At 37.6% G+C, this 19,851-nt stretch overlaps 1 protein-coding gene across 2 annotated transcripts; it reads right to left on the reverse strand.

Annotated features, from left to right (window-relative positions):
- Nucleotides 1-770: 770 nt before the first annotated feature.
- LOC125725419 (adhesion G protein-coupled receptor F5-like) lies at nucleotides 771-18,759 on the reverse strand. Of its 2 annotated transcripts, XM_049002329.1 has the most exons (24): nucleotides 18,676-18,759; nucleotides 15,936-16,042; nucleotides 14,751-14,805; nucleotides 14,484-14,636; nucleotides 13,207-13,371; nucleotides 12,697-12,849; nucleotides 12,287-12,451; nucleotides 10,935-10,976; nucleotides 10,368-10,412; nucleotides 10,198-10,242; nucleotides 9,661-9,711; nucleotides 8,948-9,054; nucleotides 8,689-8,747; nucleotides 8,416-8,561; nucleotides 7,394-7,594; nucleotides 6,149-6,370; nucleotides 5,614-5,760; nucleotides 4,747-4,922; nucleotides 4,150-4,314; nucleotides 2,518-3,864; nucleotides 2,250-2,291; nucleotides 2,077-2,136; nucleotides 1,815-1,869; nucleotides 771-1,433 (listed from the first exon to the last, which is right to left on the reverse strand). In XM_049002329.1, the coding sequence occupies exons 2-24, from the start codon at nucleotides 16,032-16,034 to the stop codon at nucleotides 1,360-1,362; spliced, it is 3,774 nt and encodes a 1,257-aa protein (XP_048858286.1). In that variant the 5' UTR covers nucleotides 16,035-16,042; nucleotides 18,676-18,759; the 3' UTR covers nucleotides 771-1,359. The 2 variants fall into 2 exon arrangements, with proteins under 2 accessions (XP_048858286.1, XP_048858287.1); XM_049002330.1 differs by lacking the exon at nucleotides 10,935-10,976.
- Between the last annotated feature and the right edge of the window lie 1,092 nt (nucleotides 18,760-19,851).

Consider the following 19,851-nt stretch of genomic DNA (forward strand, 5'->3'; position numbering starts at 1 on the left):
GTTGTTTTTTTAGAAATTAGTAAGCTATGAAGCTTTAGTTACTTAGTGACTTATAGGTCATCAAACAATATCCTAAAACAAATCCTAAATGAACATATGACTGGCATACATTATGCAATGTGAATACGGAAATATCTATTTAGAGATCATACTTTCTGATATCAAATGAGCTTGTAAAGTCATCATTAGAATAACAGAAATAAGATGTTTGACAGCAGACCCTAAAATAAATGAAATACTGAATATACTATAACAGCTACTTACACAAGACCTGATGTTAGATTGTGGAAAACTGAAAAAAGAATCACCGCCTGTCACGTACTCCGGAGAACGGAGCGGTGATCGTGCGAGCAGGAGGGCAAGGAACAAGCCAGAAGGCAAATATCAGGGCAAACTAGGGGTTTAATTGGGGCAAGGGCAGGACGGAATACAGGCATCGACAAACATCAGACGCCAACTAACATCAATGACAGACGAAGGACTCAGGCAAGACATGGACTTAAAAAGACAGGACTGGTTGAAAATAATCAGACACAGCTGGGCACGATCAGGGAAGCACACGTGGATAATCAGGTGGGCGTGGCACACACGAGGATCGTACGAGCCGGGCATGATACCGCCTCACCATAATTATGTGTTCAGAAGAAGCATGTCTCCTATGTCCATCCAATGCCAACCCATAAAAAAAACTCATACGCTTAATGTGGTTCTTGTAATTTTTATTTAAGAGAGCAGAACAAAACTAACAGTAGGGCCTGTTTATGGAAGTGTACTGTACGAATGATTCTATAACAATACAAACAGCAATGGTTTTCAACCACTGTTACATATTAGTTACATAACTAAACAATCAAATTACCAAAGTACTAAGAAATTAAAAGGAAAATATACTTTAAAGAATGGTAGTTTACACATTTATGCATGAACATAAAATTATGTTTAATGCTGCACAGCCCCTAAATGAATAAACAATCTAATGTAATAATAATTTTAAAAAACATAACCGTAAACCTAATATTCTTCATCACATTTTCCCAAAGCTACTCTAAGAAACTCTTTCCAGAATATAAGTTGAAATATACAAAAAATAATTATTTGTCTATAAGAAAATTTTGCATTCACTCAAAAGGTCACATCTATCCAACCACTTGAGAGTGTTTCATGTTAGTAAATTAAGAACAATGAGTCCTTAATTTGTATTTCAATTTACAAGCATGAATGGATCATTGCATGGCATAAACATTTCAATCCCAGCCTATTTCATAATAGTTCAATAAGTTACACTACCATCTACACTGACACTACAGAGACATAGTTTAAAAATTTTGATTTTCAAATACTGAAATAGCTCAGAAATATTTATAAAGCAACATTATTGATGAATGATTCTGATGACTGGCTTGAACTTGTAGCTTCTGAAACATTGTAGAAGTCTGAAAACACATTGATACAAATATCTTTAAAATCTCCAATACTTTACAAAACCTTTCAATACTTTACAGGTAAACAGCAAAATGAATTTCTCATTCATTAATAAATGTGCAAGTGCATCTCACATGATTAAATGGTCATCATTCAACAATCAGACTGTTTTCATCTAAAATTCTCCAAAAAGGTTGTACAGTACACACAAGTGTTGAGAACAGAATGCACATGTCAATTCCAGCCTATTTCATAATAGTTCAATAAGTTACACTACCATCTACAATGACACTACAGACACATTGTTTCAAAATTTTGATTTTCAAATACTCAAATAGCTCAGAAATATTTGAAAGCAACATTATTGATGAATGATTCTGATGGTTGCTTACTTTTTCTTCCTCTTCTAAAATGGGCAGCCCAAGAAGATGCACCTGCACTTGTACTCTATATAACAAATAATGTGCATTACAATTTTTTTGAAAGAGAAAATGTTACATTCACAACAAATAAACATGTAGATATTTTTGCAAAAAATCTTCCTAATGAATGTGATTTTTTTTAAAGGCAGCTATAGCAAATGTAAAACTACATTTCATTTTAGATAAAATTTTGCTATGCAAGTACTGCTTAAAAGTACAAAGGAGCACATACCCTTATTCTGTTACACGTTTTTGGCAGAAACAAACATTTTCCCATGATGACTGTTCGAACCTGCATTTAATGAAACAAACATAGACTGGCAAGGTCACACGACTTACTTAACTATAACAGTCACTGAAGTAGCACTAAAATTGCATTTATGGGGAAAAAATGTCAGTACTTACACTGCTGTCTAGGAGAGTCCCAAATATTAAAATGAAGAATCCCTTGAAAATGTAAATTTAAAAAAGAATGTCGTAAGTATAGATGGCAAGAATGTGCATTTCTGGACTTATTAAACAACACAAAGAGGATCAGAAGATTTAAGTGAAAGTGTTAAAACCTTGATCAATTAAATTTAGTAACTGCAGTGTATTTAGATTCAATAGACTCAAATTAGAGACTGAGTATATAAAAGATGTAGAACAAAATTGCATTGTCCATTATTCATACCTGAAGTGAATTGAAGATCGCAAATGTAATGTGGACTCCGGGATTTGCGGGTGCCACCATGGTCCCTATGCCAAGTCCCCAGGTGATGCCAAAGATGGGAGTCAAAACAGCGACACACCTTGCGATGACCAGCAGAGCATTCTTCTCCTCAGACTGACGGTTCTCACCAACTCCCCTCATCAGTAGTTTATACAGAACCACAATTAGAATGAGCAGGTTCACAACTACAATGATCAAGGCCGGAATCACAAATGACAAGAGGGCATCAGTCTGGTACCAGTTCAACCAGCATGCATCATCTTGCCTGAAGTAGCCATTTTTGGGGGCAGTGACTGCAATGGTGATTAAGGCAATGATGAGTGGTGCCCCGTAGCCCACTGTGAAGGCAATGGCCATCATAGTGCGCTTTGACATGTGGGAGAAAACCATCATGGTACGGTAGAAGAGCAAAAGAGCCGAGATCAGCATCCAGAAGAACAAGGCAAGATAAAAGAGGTGAATGAAGAAGGTTGCAGCACTGCATGCATTCTTCGGTGTGTCCTGGCCTACATTTGACACAGCCGCTCCAATGATGAACCATATGTCAGCAATCAGCAGAGACAGAGCAATGTTCACTATAGTGACGTGTCGCATGTGTGACGTGCTGTTCTTAGTGACAACACTCCACACAAATGCTTCAATTATAAGGCATAAGACCAGGGATCCCACTGATATGTTGACTCCAAAGTACGTGATGTAATTCAGAGCAACCTCAATGGATTCAGGTACGAAAGGTGACATTAATATCGAAAAGGAAGTCAGGTGGTTACAGGAACAGGTGACACTGTCATTCGTTTCAGATTGCAGTTGACATCCAGTTGAGTCCCAGCCTCCGATGCCTTGAAAAAGTTTGAAGTTCCAAAAAATACACTGGTTGTTTCCTTTTGTTTTGCTTATTTTGTCGAACGTCATTGAAACGTTATTAATGGTTTCATTTACATAAACTAACATGACAATTCCATTGATGGAGTTGTTTACACTGTTTCCAGTGCTCCGTGAAGGTAAGACAAACTCAAGAGTCGTAAAGACGATAAGTGTGATACCCGTGTTGATGGGAAGACCTTGATTTGGGATGAGTATCTGAGATGAGTTCAAACTTGTACTGAAAGTGCTTGTAAATGTTGTTTTGCTTAACTCAATGTTTTTTGTACTTATTTTAAAGGAGTCACTTAAAAGATTTTCTGCAATTTTCTCTACTGATTCCAGCAAAGCAGAGCTTGTATTTTGGGTTTCGGTATTGCTGTTCAGTTCTGCCCAAGATTTCTCAGATTGGTCTGAAACTAAAATTGTCACAGTTTTCAAAACATTCTGGAAAAAACACAAAAAGCTGTGTCAAATTCAATAGGATTTTTTTCTGGAAAAATAAAAACGAAAGTCTGTATATTGTTAATTTAAGCTTTACTTAAATTTCATTCACTTTACCTAATCATAACCCAAAATAAATATTGAAATATATTGAATGCATTTTTGCTTCTGATTTAATATATTTCAAGTAATATGAAATCTTTTCATTTCTCTTTTAAATGAAACCATCCAGTTCCACTTCAGATATATCCGCCCTTTTATACCCAAAACATATTAATTTCCACTTACTGTCATCACGTCACTGTTGATGGTTTGTGTAATGGCAGAAATTCTGCTCAAAATGTCAACGATAGCAGAAATAGTGGCAGTTGAATTCTCTATTTCATTTTGAAGGTTCTCTGTGGTGTTTTTCAGCTCTTCCAAAAAAACTGGCACAGTTATTTCATTGAGGTTCTTCAGGGAGAAAGAGAGGAACAAAGAAAAGAGGACATTCAAAAATGATGGAGTTTTTCTGTGAAAGTGTGTGCACTGACACCAGCAAGGATGTGGCTCTACTGGATTCTAAACATCTTGAAATGTCCAGGCAACACAGTCCATCCGATCCTGGAGGCTATGGCCGCAAGGCAGGGAACAACCCAGGATGGGGGGCCAGCCCATCGCAGGGCACACTCACACACCATTCACTCTCACAAGCACGCCTATGGGCAATTTGGTAACTCCAGTCAGCCTCAGCATGTCTTCGGCCTAAATATTATAAAATAAAAAATAAACAATGCAGTTAATCAGATAGAATACCACTATTAACACAGAAAAGATGCTAAACTTCATGCTGGTCACATGTATAATTTAATGCATCAATTGTTATTTTAATGTTAACTATATTACCTTGGATACATTTTGTAGTCTGATAATTTCACTCAAAATGCAATTATCAGCTACAATCACCCAAACTCCTTGTAAACATCTTGCTGTTATGGTGCCTTCAAAGTTTTCCCTGCAGCACACAACAGCTGTGTCTCCTTCCTTCCCAGAACCATAGGGAATGCTGTTACACTCTGGCGCTGGAGCAGATGGAAGAAGTTAACACTCTGTGAAACGCTACACAGACAGAACAACTGCGGAGGTGGTTATGTAACAACAAATGGCTTCTGGTATTTTTTTCTAAAAACCAGGAGATTCTGTTTTGCTACTCTTAGAGGGACGTGTACAATTTTCGACAGATATACGATCACCGTCATGACCCAGGAAGGAGGGTGGCGAAGGCAGGCTTCAGGGAAAGTGGAAGGGGTTTTATTCCAACAAAACACAATACAAAGGGCGAGGGGTCAAAGCCAGGCTGGGAGAGCAGGGGGGAAACACAGGGTGCAGGGTAACAGAAGGGGTAGCACAGGCAGGCAGCAGGAGCACGTACATACAACAATACAATGACCAGCCTGGGGAGCTCAGGATGAGGAGGCACTATAGACACCACAGATGAGGGAGCAGACGAGAGGCACCTGGGGATCATCCACATGAGGGCTGTAATAAGAGGCAGGGTTTAACAAGGTACAAGGGAGGCTGGTTCACGCCACACCATAAGGAACACGTGGGAAAATGGCATGCGGGGCGAGACAATCACTCAGATTTGGAAATCAAAATCGTATTTTATGAGCAACTTTTGATTCTGACTTCTGCTTTTTCTAGAACAGATTTCTGTTAATGGATTCATCGCAAGTCAATAGTTATTCCCAAACCAACATATCAAAAACTTGCCTCCTGAGAAAAAGTTCAGTGTGGCCTTTACTTCACTGATGATTTTTCCTCTGTTTTTTACTTGGCAGGTAAAAATTTTTGGGTCACATCTTCCTTGTTCGGTGTTAAAAGAATGGACAAAACATTTTATGTTGCTTTCAGGGAGAACTGTGAAAAGAGCATATATAACTGCTATTGGCAGGTACAGATGCACAAATATCCCATCACTGATCCTTCATCTAGACCAGTTCTTGAAAACCTGGAAATATACATTCTGATTGATAACTGAAGTTGCCTTTAGCTACTCAACAACATGCATAATCTGCAGTTAAATATAAATTTGGGGGCTATGAAACCTCAAAAAAAATTATCCAGTTCAATTTCTGTCATACAAGCTCAGACACTATGTTCTGTATGAACAAATTTGAGGAAGGCTTTTACCTTTTTCTGAATGAGATAAGAGAATTGCATTTAACAATAAGAGTAATGCAACACGCTGCAAATAAAACGGAAGGTTATTTACAGTCACGGCAAGACACTTTTAAATAAATATTACCATTGGTTGAGAGTTCAACAATGGCCATCCATTTGGCCTCAATATCATCGATATTGTTGTATGTGACACAGCACTCCAAGCTAATTTCTTCAATGCTGTCACACGGGCTGTTCAGTTGCCATCTGCTGAGTTTGACTATTGGAGCGACAACATTCGTTACGTTAATGAGTTCTTCATGGAGGAAAATCAAAATCGCATCCTTCATGCTGCATCTGTATGTTCCTTTGAGGAGATTCAAAGGAAGAAGACGATTAAGAAAATGACTTTTAGGTAGAGGAAATAAAGTCAAAAGGCTATAACATCTGAATCAATCCTGTAAAAAGAGTAGTTATTAACGTAAGTGTATTTCGCAGTAGTGCTAAGGTGTATGTGTAAGGTGTATTCAAAAAGCTGTACCAACTTTTTATCGTAATTTGTTGGAATGTGCAGTATAACAATGTCTGAAAATAATTTGTAAATATGGGCATATTGAAGGCAGTGGTACTGCAATCCTGCACTGGACATCAGTTAGAAGATGGATGGATGGATGAAGGCTAATGCTTCATGCTTCAACTGTAATGCTTCATCATTTACAGGCAGTAATATTAAACTGGGCAATTCTACCAAAATCACGCAGATGCTGGAAACATTCATTGAACTTTTTTTTTATTTGTTACCCTTTGTGATAATTAGACAGTTATATATTACAACTGAGGTAGAAGATGGTATTTAGAAAGCTTGGCAACTCCTGACTGAGCCCCTATCATTGTAGTTGCATTATTTCACCACTTTTCACCATCAGTCCCCTCCGTTTACACCATCACACTATTCTTAACAATAGAGCTACAGATTTTTATGTGTCACAGAGCCAATGTGCTGCATTGCTCTTCACTGTGGCATGAATACTCAGTCATGAGTGGGATATTTTAAGCTTTTTGATAATAAATAACGGGAGGAGGTCAGCCTGTGGCTCAGTAGGCAGGATGCCTCATACTGCTCATACTGCGATTGAATCCCAGTTGCACTGCTTGCATGTTCTCCTCATATTAATTAGTCACTTGTACTGTTTTATAGGGTGTATAAATCTGCTCTGTGATGGACTGGCATCTCTCCAGGATGTACCCCTGTTGCTTTTCCTGTGTTGCCTGAGAAAGACTCCTTGTGACCCAAACCAGGATAAGTGGTTAGAGGATAGGTGGATGGATGGATGGATGGATGGATGGAAGGATGAATCGTGGATTGATAATGAACGAATGATCCACTTACCACTGTCATCAGTCCTTATATCCTTAACAGTAAGTTTTAGAGTTGAATTGGTGATTGTGTACTTTGTATCATTATACACTGCTATATCATTCACGAACCACGACACGGTTCCCTTTTGCATTGATTCTGGAACCATGCATGTCAGCTCCATGGTGTTACCAGGATATATCATCTCATAGTTCTTTGTGAAAGGTTCTGGTCCTTGAAGAATGTAGGAAAAATGTTGTCAGTATATACAGGCAGCACATTCCAATAATATGAATGAACGGCAATCAAAATGAACAGCAAGAAATGTAGCTAACTGAATGAGAAGACGGACAAAATGACTAATGCCAAGCAATGGACAGAAATCAACCCAAACTAAATTGTTTTTCAGGCATGGGAAGGATCCAGAGGGAAGCCCCCTGGACACACACATGCACACACCCACACACACACAGGTTCGTAATTATATCTTTGTGGGGACTCTCCATTAATTTCTATGGGGAAAAATCTAATCCTAACATGATGACTATAACCCCAACCCAGCCCTAACCTTAATCATAAGTAACCGAACAAAATACAAGAATTTTGGCATTTTTAGTTTTTTGATTGCATTTACAGATCTTTGTAGGGACCCGAAGGATGTTCCCCACAATATCAAAAAAGATTTTTATTATGTTGTGGGGGACATTTGGTCCCCACAATGTAATATAAACCTAATCCACACACACACGCATATTCAAACATTAGAAGAATATACATTCAGATCTACAGTAGAAATCCAAGCAAGGCTAGAGTGCGACTGACTGCACCACTATGGCAAAGCTGCAAAACACAGTTAATGTCATTAAAAGGTTATCCCTCTGAATACTTCAGTCAAAACCTTTAAAGCAGTGTTCTTAACTTCACTGTATATTGTAAAAATACAAACAAATATGCGTATATGTTTAGTTACACTACTACTAGTTATATCTGAATAAATAACTGTATTGTGTTCATTCTTACAGTTAATTTTTAAGGGCATAGCACTTTCATCTTACCATGAAGAACTCCTTGAAAAGAATCGGAGTCGGCATTATACCCTCTGGTTACAAGATCAGCCACTAATTCATTGTTTGCTGTTGCGATTTCAGTGGAATTCAGTTGGTTGGTGTGTAATAAGAAGTCAGTAATCACACTTCCAGGCCTGTTTAAGAAACGGGCAAAGAACAGAACAGGCTCATCAGGTGTAAAAATCTGTAGTAATATGTCTCCTATCTAAACATTTAAGTCTCAGATTCAAGAAAATTAAACAAATAAATAAGCAAACTTACCTGAAGTTAGTTACCTCTACTCGAATAAACCCCGATATAGCTTTGTATTTTTCACAGAGCTGGATGACACAACATTTACGACGGAAACACAAAATAACTTAGAGTGATATCATACATTTTCTACAACTGTATGACACAAAATTAAAAAATTAATATGTTTATTTGAGTGATTTCATTTATTTTTTCTTTAATTGGTTTAAGATAAAACCAGTAGGTATGATAACTTTATATAGTACATTAGTTTTTTACTGATACTTACTGCTGATTCAATGTTAATTTTTAAATTTTTGTACATCATTGTTGCTGGGTCTTTCAAGTCCTCTGTGAAATTCCGTAACATGCTAAATGACATCTGCAGCTTAAATCCTATTTAAAAATTAAGATAAAAATATAAAGATTAAAAAAAAGTTTCAGTATGTATGCCACTTATAACAATAAATTAAATATAGGAACTTGTAGACAGGCCTAAGATGACTTCTGCTGGGCTCAGACCAGTCTAAAATGATCACATTATCAGTTAAACTGCCACTGATCCTGCCCCTCTGCCATCACACCTTCACAGCTACAAAAGTCCATCAATGTCCTGGTCATCCTTACAAACCACATTATCCAGCTGCTACAACAGGCATTAGCTAGTAGTTAGTTAACTTGCTCACTGTTTCTCAACTGGCGGTTCGCAGGTACATGGCTGAGATTGTTTTGAACAGTTTTTCTAATTTGAGTTGCTTTCCTCAGGAAATTTGCTGCCAGTACCCTGGCAGTATTCATCTAATCAGATGCCAGCATGCCATTCTACCCCATACGTGCACTTTGATTACCAAACTGGAGTGATTCACTGTTTCAAAAAATATAAAACAATGAAATGCTATATTAAAAAAAAAATCATACAAGACAGAAGTGTCATAATGGAGCATATGTTTCTGTTATTAGGACCTAATAAAACACAAAGTGAAATGGGGTAATAGCACTTACGGCCAGTTACGGGTGACATCGTAGAGCTTGACGTAACTGAGCCAGTCACAGCTACCATGGGGACAAAGAATTTGGTCAAAAAGGGTTGGGTTACAAAGGACTTGTAAGCAACTTGCAGGATATATTCACTAATACAGCCCATTCAGTTGCAATGTCCTGAGACAATTTACCAGTATCAATTCCCATAGTTCCATGCAAAATTCATTCGAGCAATACTGTTAACTGGTAATACAAGACTAAACGGTGCTGCCGGTTAGCACAGAAGGTAAGGTGGGTTATTGAGCTATATAACTATACAGTACAAACACAGCTCTATTGCCTACTCTCTTGACTCTATGCTTACAATTAAATTACCATAATGAGCTCCTTGAAATTATTATTAAAGGGACTTAATTATAAATAATCGTCAAGGCATACTTAGGCCTTCTATCAGGCCTGTTGTGAGTGTTGCTGTGGCAGAATCTACAGAAAATAAGGAGCAAAGAATATATGTCTGCAGATAAACCGAGAGCCGGAAGGTTCATCAGCTGTACGCACCAGATGACACACTCTGCTTTGCAGCAGTGTAGGTAGTGGCAGCATCTGCAAAGGCAGGGAGGCATGATTAAAATCAGGCACGTGTACTTGATAAGTTCACAGCAACGTAAAAATGCTTTAGGGCATGAAGTTCTCTGGAACCAATATGAAATGTGTCATCATACACATACCGGTGGATGTTACATTCTGCATTGTGAGCCCCAGTGTGGTAGAATCTGCAGAAGAAAAAGAGTTTAAACTGTGTTTACATTGTTGATGTTGGATATCGCATCGGCATGATCCAGTCAAAAAGACACTCATCCATTCATTCTCCCACACAGAAAAAAGGGCTGTTGTAGGGGCATGGATACCTTGGCACATTCAGATCACTGAAATTACATATAAAATTGGGTGTGGGGAGTGTGGGGGGCACAATGAAATTTGTCAGGGGGGAAGATTTTCAACCCATCTTGCAGCATAGGGTTTCACGTATTCCATCTATCCATCTTCCATAACCACAAAGGAGGGAGCACCCAAATGGAATTACAGGTCATCATATTGCACGATTAAAATGAACATTTGATTTGACCATCCTGCAAAGTCATCTTGTCCAGCGTAGCCCCTGCCTCCTCGTGCCCTCTGCATCCCAGGATGGCCTCCGCATTTAACCACAATCATGCACTGGGTGATATGGTGGTCATGGACGACAATCGGATGGATCTTGATACATTAATGTGCACATGGACCATTCACACTACCTAACAATGTAGCTGGATGTGATGATATTGTAGCATTTTCATCTGTTGAAACAAATAAGGGAATAATAATATGGCAACAAAAGCACATAAAAATTTCAATAACCTTATTATAATAAAATGAATGGTCGAAATTCTTTGAGCTTAGTTGTAAAAGAAGTACTGAATAGTCACTGATTTAAGATGTCCACTATACATTACACTGTAAATTGGTGCTTTTTAAATTCATAAATTCCTAAAGAAAACTAAAATGATACATGAGAACTTCAGGAGAAAAAGACACACATAGCTATACCACCTGCAGCTTAGACTTAATAATCTACATCAAAGCTAAGTGGGTTTGGACCTGGCCAGTAGTTGGATGGAAGACCAACTGGGAAAACTGGGTTGTGGTTGAAAGTGGTGTTGGTCTGGCTGACAGAAGGAGTCTGTCTGAAGCAGGATTTCCTGTTTATGTGGATAACTTGTGATATTTAAGGTAAACTGGGCTAAATGTAAGTGAAGAAAGATAAAGTCTATTTTACCTGAAATCCTACAAGATATCTGACTAAGCAAGAACTCCAGTGCCATGATACAGGGCCCAGTTCTCTGCTTAGTTCAGGGTACCCCAGTTTAAATGGACTTCATTTAGCCCAGACTACCTTAAATACAAGCTTTCGATCAGTCATGATTTGCGTTCACATGTAGTCAGCCAACAGCGTGCCAGGTAGACTTTTAAGAGCTCACAACAGACTGGAACCAATTTGTGTCATTAAAAAAAAATACTGAATTGAAACTGAATTACAATATGAATTGGATTGAAAACAAAGAGTGTTTCCTCCAGGTACTCTGGTTTCCCCCCACAGTCCAAAAACATGCTGAGGCTAATTGGAGTTGCTAAATTGCCTGTAGGAATGCATGTGAGAGTGAATGGTATGTGAGTGTGCCCTGCGATGGGCTGGCCCCCCATCCTGGGTTGTTCCCTGCCTCGTGCCCATTGCTTCCGGGATAGGCTCCGGACCCCCCCACAACCCAGTAGGATAAGCGGTTTGGAAAATGGATGGATGGATGGAACAAAGAGTGTTTCAGTCATGTAAAAATGTCTTCTTCAACCAATTGTATTTGAGCGGTTATAGTTGCAAAAATGTCAAAGGTATGGTCACTTCTTTAGTTTGATTTATGCATGACATTTTTTTTTGTTTCCTATTTTTTGCGTCAGATGCAAGACGGCAGACATTTCCATCCACTGGAACTTCATTCAAGATCACTACAAGAATGACTAAGGACCTCCCACACAAAGCCTTCTATTCCAGCAAAGAAGTTCTAGGAGATGTAGTGTGTGGCACATAAAGGAAAAGAGCTTGAACAATAATTACTTGGCCTTAGTTGGCAGAACTGTCCATCAGACGGTATTCCATTGATGCATCTGCATGTGCCTTGAATGATGTCATCACAAGGGGTGTATGCAACACAACTGTCGTACGACCAGGCAAACTGTTCTTCACAAATGCACTGGAATCCAGGGCCATTCGGGTAGCAAACTGAAGACGCAAGAATGAGGGAGTCAGCTGTAAGCAGTCTGTTCAATTTATTCATATCAGCAAAGTTATGTTTTTCCTTAGGTAATGAAAAGAACAATTTTTTCAAATGTTTGTCACCCATCAGAATTGTTGGTAAATGCAGTAAGAAGATCTGGTTTCACCCCGATCGGCAGCATAGCTTAAAATATCCGTTAGATAACTTGAAAGATATGGTGAATAATCAATCTCCGAGCGATTCCTTTTACCTGTTGTTAAGTTCACTCCAATTATTTCAATGGCATTACTGAGTGGATATGGGAATGGTGTTGTTACAAGAATGTTCCTTAGATTATTTATCACTGCGATATCTGACACGGTCACCTCAATGTCAATGTCATAGTCCAATTTAATTTCAGTAGCTGTAAGAGAAGCAAAAAGAAGTATATAAGGAGAATTGGCATCAAGGATAAAAGGTCCAAAGACAGAACAGCAATTGTTAAACCATCCAGTTGATTACATTTTGTCAGTTTTTGTCAGTTCGTCAGGTATAGAAAGTCTGTTTAGCTTTAATTTGGTGTATTGCATCTCATTTCTTCATGTATGGCCTAGTACCACTACTGATTTCAAAAGTAGTTTTTGGAATTCGGTAGCATAAAATATGTGAAACAGAATATAATACTTAAGTCAATGATATTGAAAAATAAATGTTATTTTCATTAGAAGCTTTGGTTGCATAATTGCACATGACAACATTAAGTAGGATTGATTGTACTTACGTAGTTGTGGTTTGCAGCGATGTCCATTAGACGGTACAGCATCGATGCATCTGCATGTGCCTTGAATGATGTCATCACAAGGGGTGTACGCAACACAGCTGTTGTACGACCAGGCTAGCGGTTCTTCACACTTGCACTGAAATCCCGTACCATTCTGGTAACACACTGAGGATGAATTGAGAGCATTTGGATGCAAAGCAAACACAGCTGGTATGAATGTAATTGAAAGGCTATAATTAATCCATCCATCTTTTGACTCCTTCGAGTCACCTGCAGCCGGTCCTAATCCATCTCCGGGACCTGCAAAGCGGAGTTACTGGCTTATCAGGGTAATTTGTCAGATTTAAGGTAGTCTGGGCGAAATGTAAGTCAACGAATATGAAGTCCGTTTAAACTGTGGTACCTTAAATCCAAAAAGTTACCCCAATAAGCCAGTAACCCCGCTTTATAGTACAGGTCCCTGGTCACATACAAGCAACCAGTTTTTAAATATAGATAGAGCCTGACTAACTCCAGGTCCGACTGCTTATATCCAAACCGGATCTTGCAGAAGCGCAGATCCTCCTCTTTCAATGTTAACCTTTTTTTTTCATGGTGTTCCAAAATTTAGCAAACGACTGCAAGTGAATGGTTAAATAAAAGGTCAGTTTTTAGCTAAAAATCATGTATTTTCATCGGCCTTAATGTTAATTTTCATTAGTAACTGGTGAATGAGATATTCCTACAAGACGTCTTGATTTCTGTCCTGTGTTTCTGTAATTTGACTTAGTCTGCTCTGCCACCAAAACTTCACTTACTAGCTAAACTCTGCTAGAGGTCAGACTCGTGTATGTACTTTGATAATTTAATACATTTTCACGTAGACATTACCAATAAATAAGCAAGCGTATTAGTTGAAGTGACCAGACATTTTGATGCACTTTTAAGTTTGAATTACGTTATTTATTTTTTAAAAATCCAAATACGTTTTAACCACGCAGAATGTACAATACCAATATGAAAAATAACTTTTGGATCACATTTTTAAATTTATTTTGTGTACCTTCGAAATGATAGAACAACATAACAACAAATGGATGCATCTTTGAGAGTGTGATCATAAATATGCATGATAAATAAACAGGATGGTTCTGTAACTGATTTAACCCCTGCACACAAATATCTTAACAGCTGGTCTTTTGGAGTGTTGGAGGAAACCAAGGCATCAAGGGGAAACCATGCAAATCCCCACACAAAGATCGGAAGCAGAATTCAAAATGTCACAAAAGTATAATTACCTGTAGTAATGTTAACTTCAGTGAAGTTGACTGTGTTTTCAAGCTGGAAAAGGAAAATACTTGCATTCAGTGCTGATCTCATTCCTTTAGTGTCATTTTGGCCTGAAGACTTAAGTTCAATATCAAAGGAGACGGTCCAGAGCTTTGTTAGTCCTGTAAAAGAAGAGGTGGTGGAGGGGGCTCAGTATCAATCCATCCATATTCCAATCACTTATCCTGCGCAGTTATTTCTATATGTAACCCGAAAAAGATTTAAAATAAACATACCATCTCTTTTTTGCTTGACTTGGACATGGGGTGAGTTTGCCTCCTTGTTGTCTGTCTAAAATACAAAAATACCCATGAATAGGTACAAATCTAAAAGGCAAAGACTTTTGCTTGACACACTGTAATTCTTTTTACTTTAGGTAAAATATTATTGCAGAATATTTTTGACATTAGAAAAATACGGATGTACCTTTTCTGATATCTCTGAAGCATTTGAAATGAACATTTGAATAAGAGTGTCACAATAAACCATTTCCAAGTCTGAATCTTTTTCCAGGAGAGTGAAACTTGACCAGCTAAGAAATATAACTGTAGTAGATGTCTAGCATTCCTTGGTACACCCATGCGAATTCTTCATTTGGTGCCAGAGGCACAGTATCAATAAGCTCTGTTAAGGATTAACCCTATTAAGGAGACACTTTACGCAGCGGATTGCTGTATATCAGTACTGAAATGATCCCTCAGGTACTTTGACAGCTCAGCATTAAATAACCTCTGTTAATCTTAAACAATGGGTCTATTTTATTTGATTCATTGATGATAGATAAGGGTTAAAAGGAATTACAGGTACTAGCTATTTTCATTGGCAAGCTACCTTTAAGATATTGCGCACAATGTTTTCAGATCATTTTATAAACATAAGAATTAGCAAGATGTTCTATTTACTGATTCATATAAATTGGATCAAATGAAAATAGTTCCAGTTCTCCTTCAGTTATTGAAAATAGCTCATTTAATGGTTAAGAGGCATATATTGTGAAATACTCCGTGTTTTCACTGCTTTGTGAGATATTGTGCTTGTTGTTCTGAACCTTTGTTTTGTCTTATTACATTTTCTAACTGCTTAATTCAAACTTTCGCTTGTGAACTCTGCTGTTCCATTAAAGAAACCTGGATCTGTTCTGAACCTGGATCTTTAGTCTGATTTATTGTTTTTTCATATCATTATCAAATCTGTTTTTTCAAGGTTAGTTGAATTTTGTTAAATGGAGCAGTTCAGTCTGCAGAAATCAACCCTGACTACCTTTATATTTTTTCTGCATATAACTGTTAAAAGCCTCCCACACACACACACACACAAATTTATAACAGCATATAAATTGGGAAATACACATAAAAAAAAATATGGAATTATATTGTTTCATAAAAGAAAGGCTCGGTAACGTGGAAAATAAAATGACTCACTGTGCCAAAGTAGTGTGGGATTTCAGCAAATTCTCCTGCTTTAAAAATGGTGCATGTTACCATCAGGACGATTATGAATAACAGTTTCTCACTGTCCATACCTGTACCTATAAATAAAGGGGTTACAAACATATATCGTTTTGTTCAGGGATCCATAAGACATTCTGTTGCAATCTGGAGGGAAATCATTAAATGTGCCCTGTTGTTCTCGGGCTGAGGAGCTGAGAGGGCATATTGTTCTGTAAAATGCATAACATGCAGGCTGTGTCAGACAAGCAAAGGGTATGTCAAAGGTTTAGTTCTCCAGGAACAATTATTTAAAAGCCACATATTACTCATAAAGCCTGGGAAAGACAAAAATCATTTTTAATAATTTAATGATTACCTTCCCATACAAGAGAAAAGTCACAGTGGAGTAACATAAGAACAAGAACATTTATGTCCCAACGTGCGGCCCACTGAGAATGCATGGAAACATCCCTTAAAACCCAACACAGAAATGGAAGACAAACAGTGAAAGACCGGAGGTCGACCAGTCATTGTGGAACATGAGCATCACCACTGCAGGCACTACAAAAAATATTTTGACATTCCGCTACTTCCCTATTGTTCAAACTTAAGCTAGTTACAGAATTGTACAAGTGACAAAGAATTTATAGGCTTCCTACTCTGCTTCATACAACATTACTCATATTACTATTCCTGAATGGAAAAAGGCTCTCTGTGCCATATGCAATCGAAGATGGAAGATGTAAATTACAGAAAGGAATAGCTGTGTAATGAATGCGCATTGTATTAAATACACGTCAACTAAAATACCTTGAATCTTATATTTAATCGGCTACCGATCATTACATCTAATTCCAGTGCAAAAAATAGCCTTGCAAAACATACAATGTCATCATTGATACTTTCAAAATCATTGGTCAGTTAACAACTATTTAGATGACAATAATATTCCTAAATATTTTCTTTGGATTTCCATACAGCCCAGAAATTGCATTCCCAACAGTAAAAACAATGTATTGTTGTCTTCTGATGCAAAAGTAACAATTGTGTCTGTAAACCTAAACGCTGCCCTTTGTGAGGCAGGCTTGCATAAACCTGTCTAGACCTATCTTTATGTGGTTTGTCTCATATTTAAGAAATCGTTTTCAGCACGTAGAGAAACCTGATAACCGTACTTTCCATATTTGGTAAAAAAAAATGCACCATTGCTCTTTTCATAAATGTTCCACTAGTCAACACCTTACAACATATTTTTATTTCACTTTTGTTCCTATGATAATACAAAATGTATGCATAAGTTTACTGACCTGCCCCTAGCAAATGCTGTAAATGAATGAGAATGTGAACTGGTTACAGCTGTCTACCTATACATTCTAACAGCATGGAAAAGTGCAGGCTATCCAAATACCATAGATAGAATCCCAAAGTTCATTAAAATTCTAGAACTGGACCATTAACATGTGTTTCTTCAATCGTTTCTGGCAAAGATATGGACAGATTTGGATTTATTTGGAAACACAAGATGCTGAAGGCTTTGGCTCCCACTTGAGCATCGGCTGAGGAGATCTTTCCAGGTTTATTCTAGACAGCAAATGCAACGAGCTGCTTGTGAGTAGAAGAAAGTCTCAAATTGCTCTAAATTCTAAGCAAAGCTCCTATGGTTTGTTATAAACACAATACTGGTAACATACCACGTGAATGTGATTCTGTACCAACCTGCACCAGCAATTCTAACAGTGTGGAAAAGTCTTAGATGCCCAGCACCACTGTTAGTTACCTCACACTTTGCTCGGTCACAATCACCAAAATCTGCCTCCAAAATCAATGAAACTCCTAGCAGATGCAGAGCAATACACTGACACACCTCGATCTTAGTTAATTGAATTTTAGTAGATGTGCCCATATTTCTCATCCATCCATCTTCCTACCACTGGGAACCTATCCCAGGGAGCACATGGCACAAGGCTGTACACCATGGAATATCAATTCATCACAGGGCACATACACACACAAACTACAAGTCATTTTCAAACAAATGTGTGCGTTTATACTGCAGAAGGACACGCATGCGAAGAAGGAAAAAAGTGCAAATTTCACACATTCACAGACGGGTCTTAAATTCTGATAATTACGTCACTGATACTGATAATTACACAACTAATACTGCATTTTAACTTATCATTAATTCTGTGGAAGGATTTTGCATCTAACTTTGCCTGTCCTATTACATTCATACATATTTTATTGCCTTTTGTAATAGTTTTTTTTTTTTAATTCTCTATTTCAATATTTATCTTAACTTTTTTCCCTTATGTTTTATATATGTATATGCAAAGTAACAGAGCTGTTTTGCCACAATAAGGTGTCACTGCCATTGTGCTGCACAATGGTGCATGTGATGAATAAATTCTGAATTTTGAATTCAGTCTTATATATGCAGTATCTATATATTATTCATTAAATAAAATGTATACCAATGTAAAATTCATAAATGTATTTACTTATTATTGTTAGTAGTAGTAGGAGTAGTAATAGTGTAATAGTAGTAAATACTTTTCGAAATGTCTAATTCTATTAATTCCCCAGTAACACCATTATTAACAGAAATATTTCATTATTTCATTGACAACAAAGAACATATATATTGCTCAGGCAATGGAGACATATGTAGTCATTACACATCGCATTTACACAAGTCATGTTGCAAAGACGTACATAAGAACTTACTTACCTGATGTGTGTTGCTGAACTGTTCACTTGCTAATTATATTTGCCACATGCTGATAGGAAAAAAAAAACACTGCAAGCCCACGAGTCTGAAGGAACATCTTATGATGTGAGAGAGAAACATATTTGTCCAGAACTTCCTGAAAGACGGTAAGCAGGCGCCATGGTACCAACCAAACCAGTTTCCATTTTTAACCAATTTCCTTGTGTCTTAACAAATCTGGGCCCAGTCTGGAAGACATCTGATATATAACATTCTTTAACACAAACATATTTTATGTAAACTTTCATTTATTAAGAAAACAAATAAAACTGTGATATCAATCAAATCCTGTAAGCAAGTTCAGAGTTTACAGAGTTTACAGAGTCTGCAGGCTTGGATACAAACCCTGTCATTGAGGTCAATGTAACCACAATTACCAAGGAAGCAAATGTGATTAAAATGATAAATCATAACTCATCATAAAAAATCATCGCAGTATTTCCCTCCTTATTGTCCTAAATGTAATTTTGCGAATATGTTTCAGCACAACAGCTACGTACTTGCAATACATCACTATGTCCCTGTTTTTTCGAGGTCTGTTTAGATTGTTTGTGCTTTAGATTTCCATAGATTAACTAACTCAACTAATTCAAAACTAGTTTTTTATTATTAAGCGTTTTTATGGATTCATGGAGGCTTAATTCAGTAAATGAACACTTGCTTATCTTTCAGGGTATTCTTTCTGTTTATTCCAAAATCCAGAATATTCATTTTCCTGACACGGTATTACAACCCGGGGTGGCATGGTGGTGCAGTGGTTAGCACTGTTGCCTCACACCTCTGGGTCCCAGGTTCGAGTCTCTGCCTGGGTCACATGTGTGTGGAGTTTGCATGTTCTCCCCATGTCGTCGTGGGGTTTCCTCCAGGTACTCTGGTTTCCCCCCACAGTTCAAAAACATGCTGAGGCTGATTGGACTTGTTAAATTGCCCCTGTGTGTGAATGTGCCCTGCGATATACAGACAGTATGAAAAATTAAATTCTGCCCAAACATAGTTAGATGTAGCCTAAATCAAAGGCAGCATTTAATGACATGATAAGTTTTAAGCTATTTTATGCATGTAAGCCTATGTCAGCAGTGTAATGTCAATTGTATGATTTCACGCTTCAGTTTAGCGTTTTTTGTTATTACTGTTGGA

Source organism: Brienomyrus brachyistius, unplaced genomic scaffold (assembly GCF_023856365.1).
Source record: "Brienomyrus brachyistius isolate T26 unplaced genomic scaffold, BBRACH_0.4 scaffold66, whole genome shotgun sequence".
Taxonomy (NCBI): domain Eukaryota; kingdom Metazoa; phylum Chordata; class Actinopteri; order Osteoglossiformes; family Mormyridae; genus Brienomyrus; species Brienomyrus brachyistius.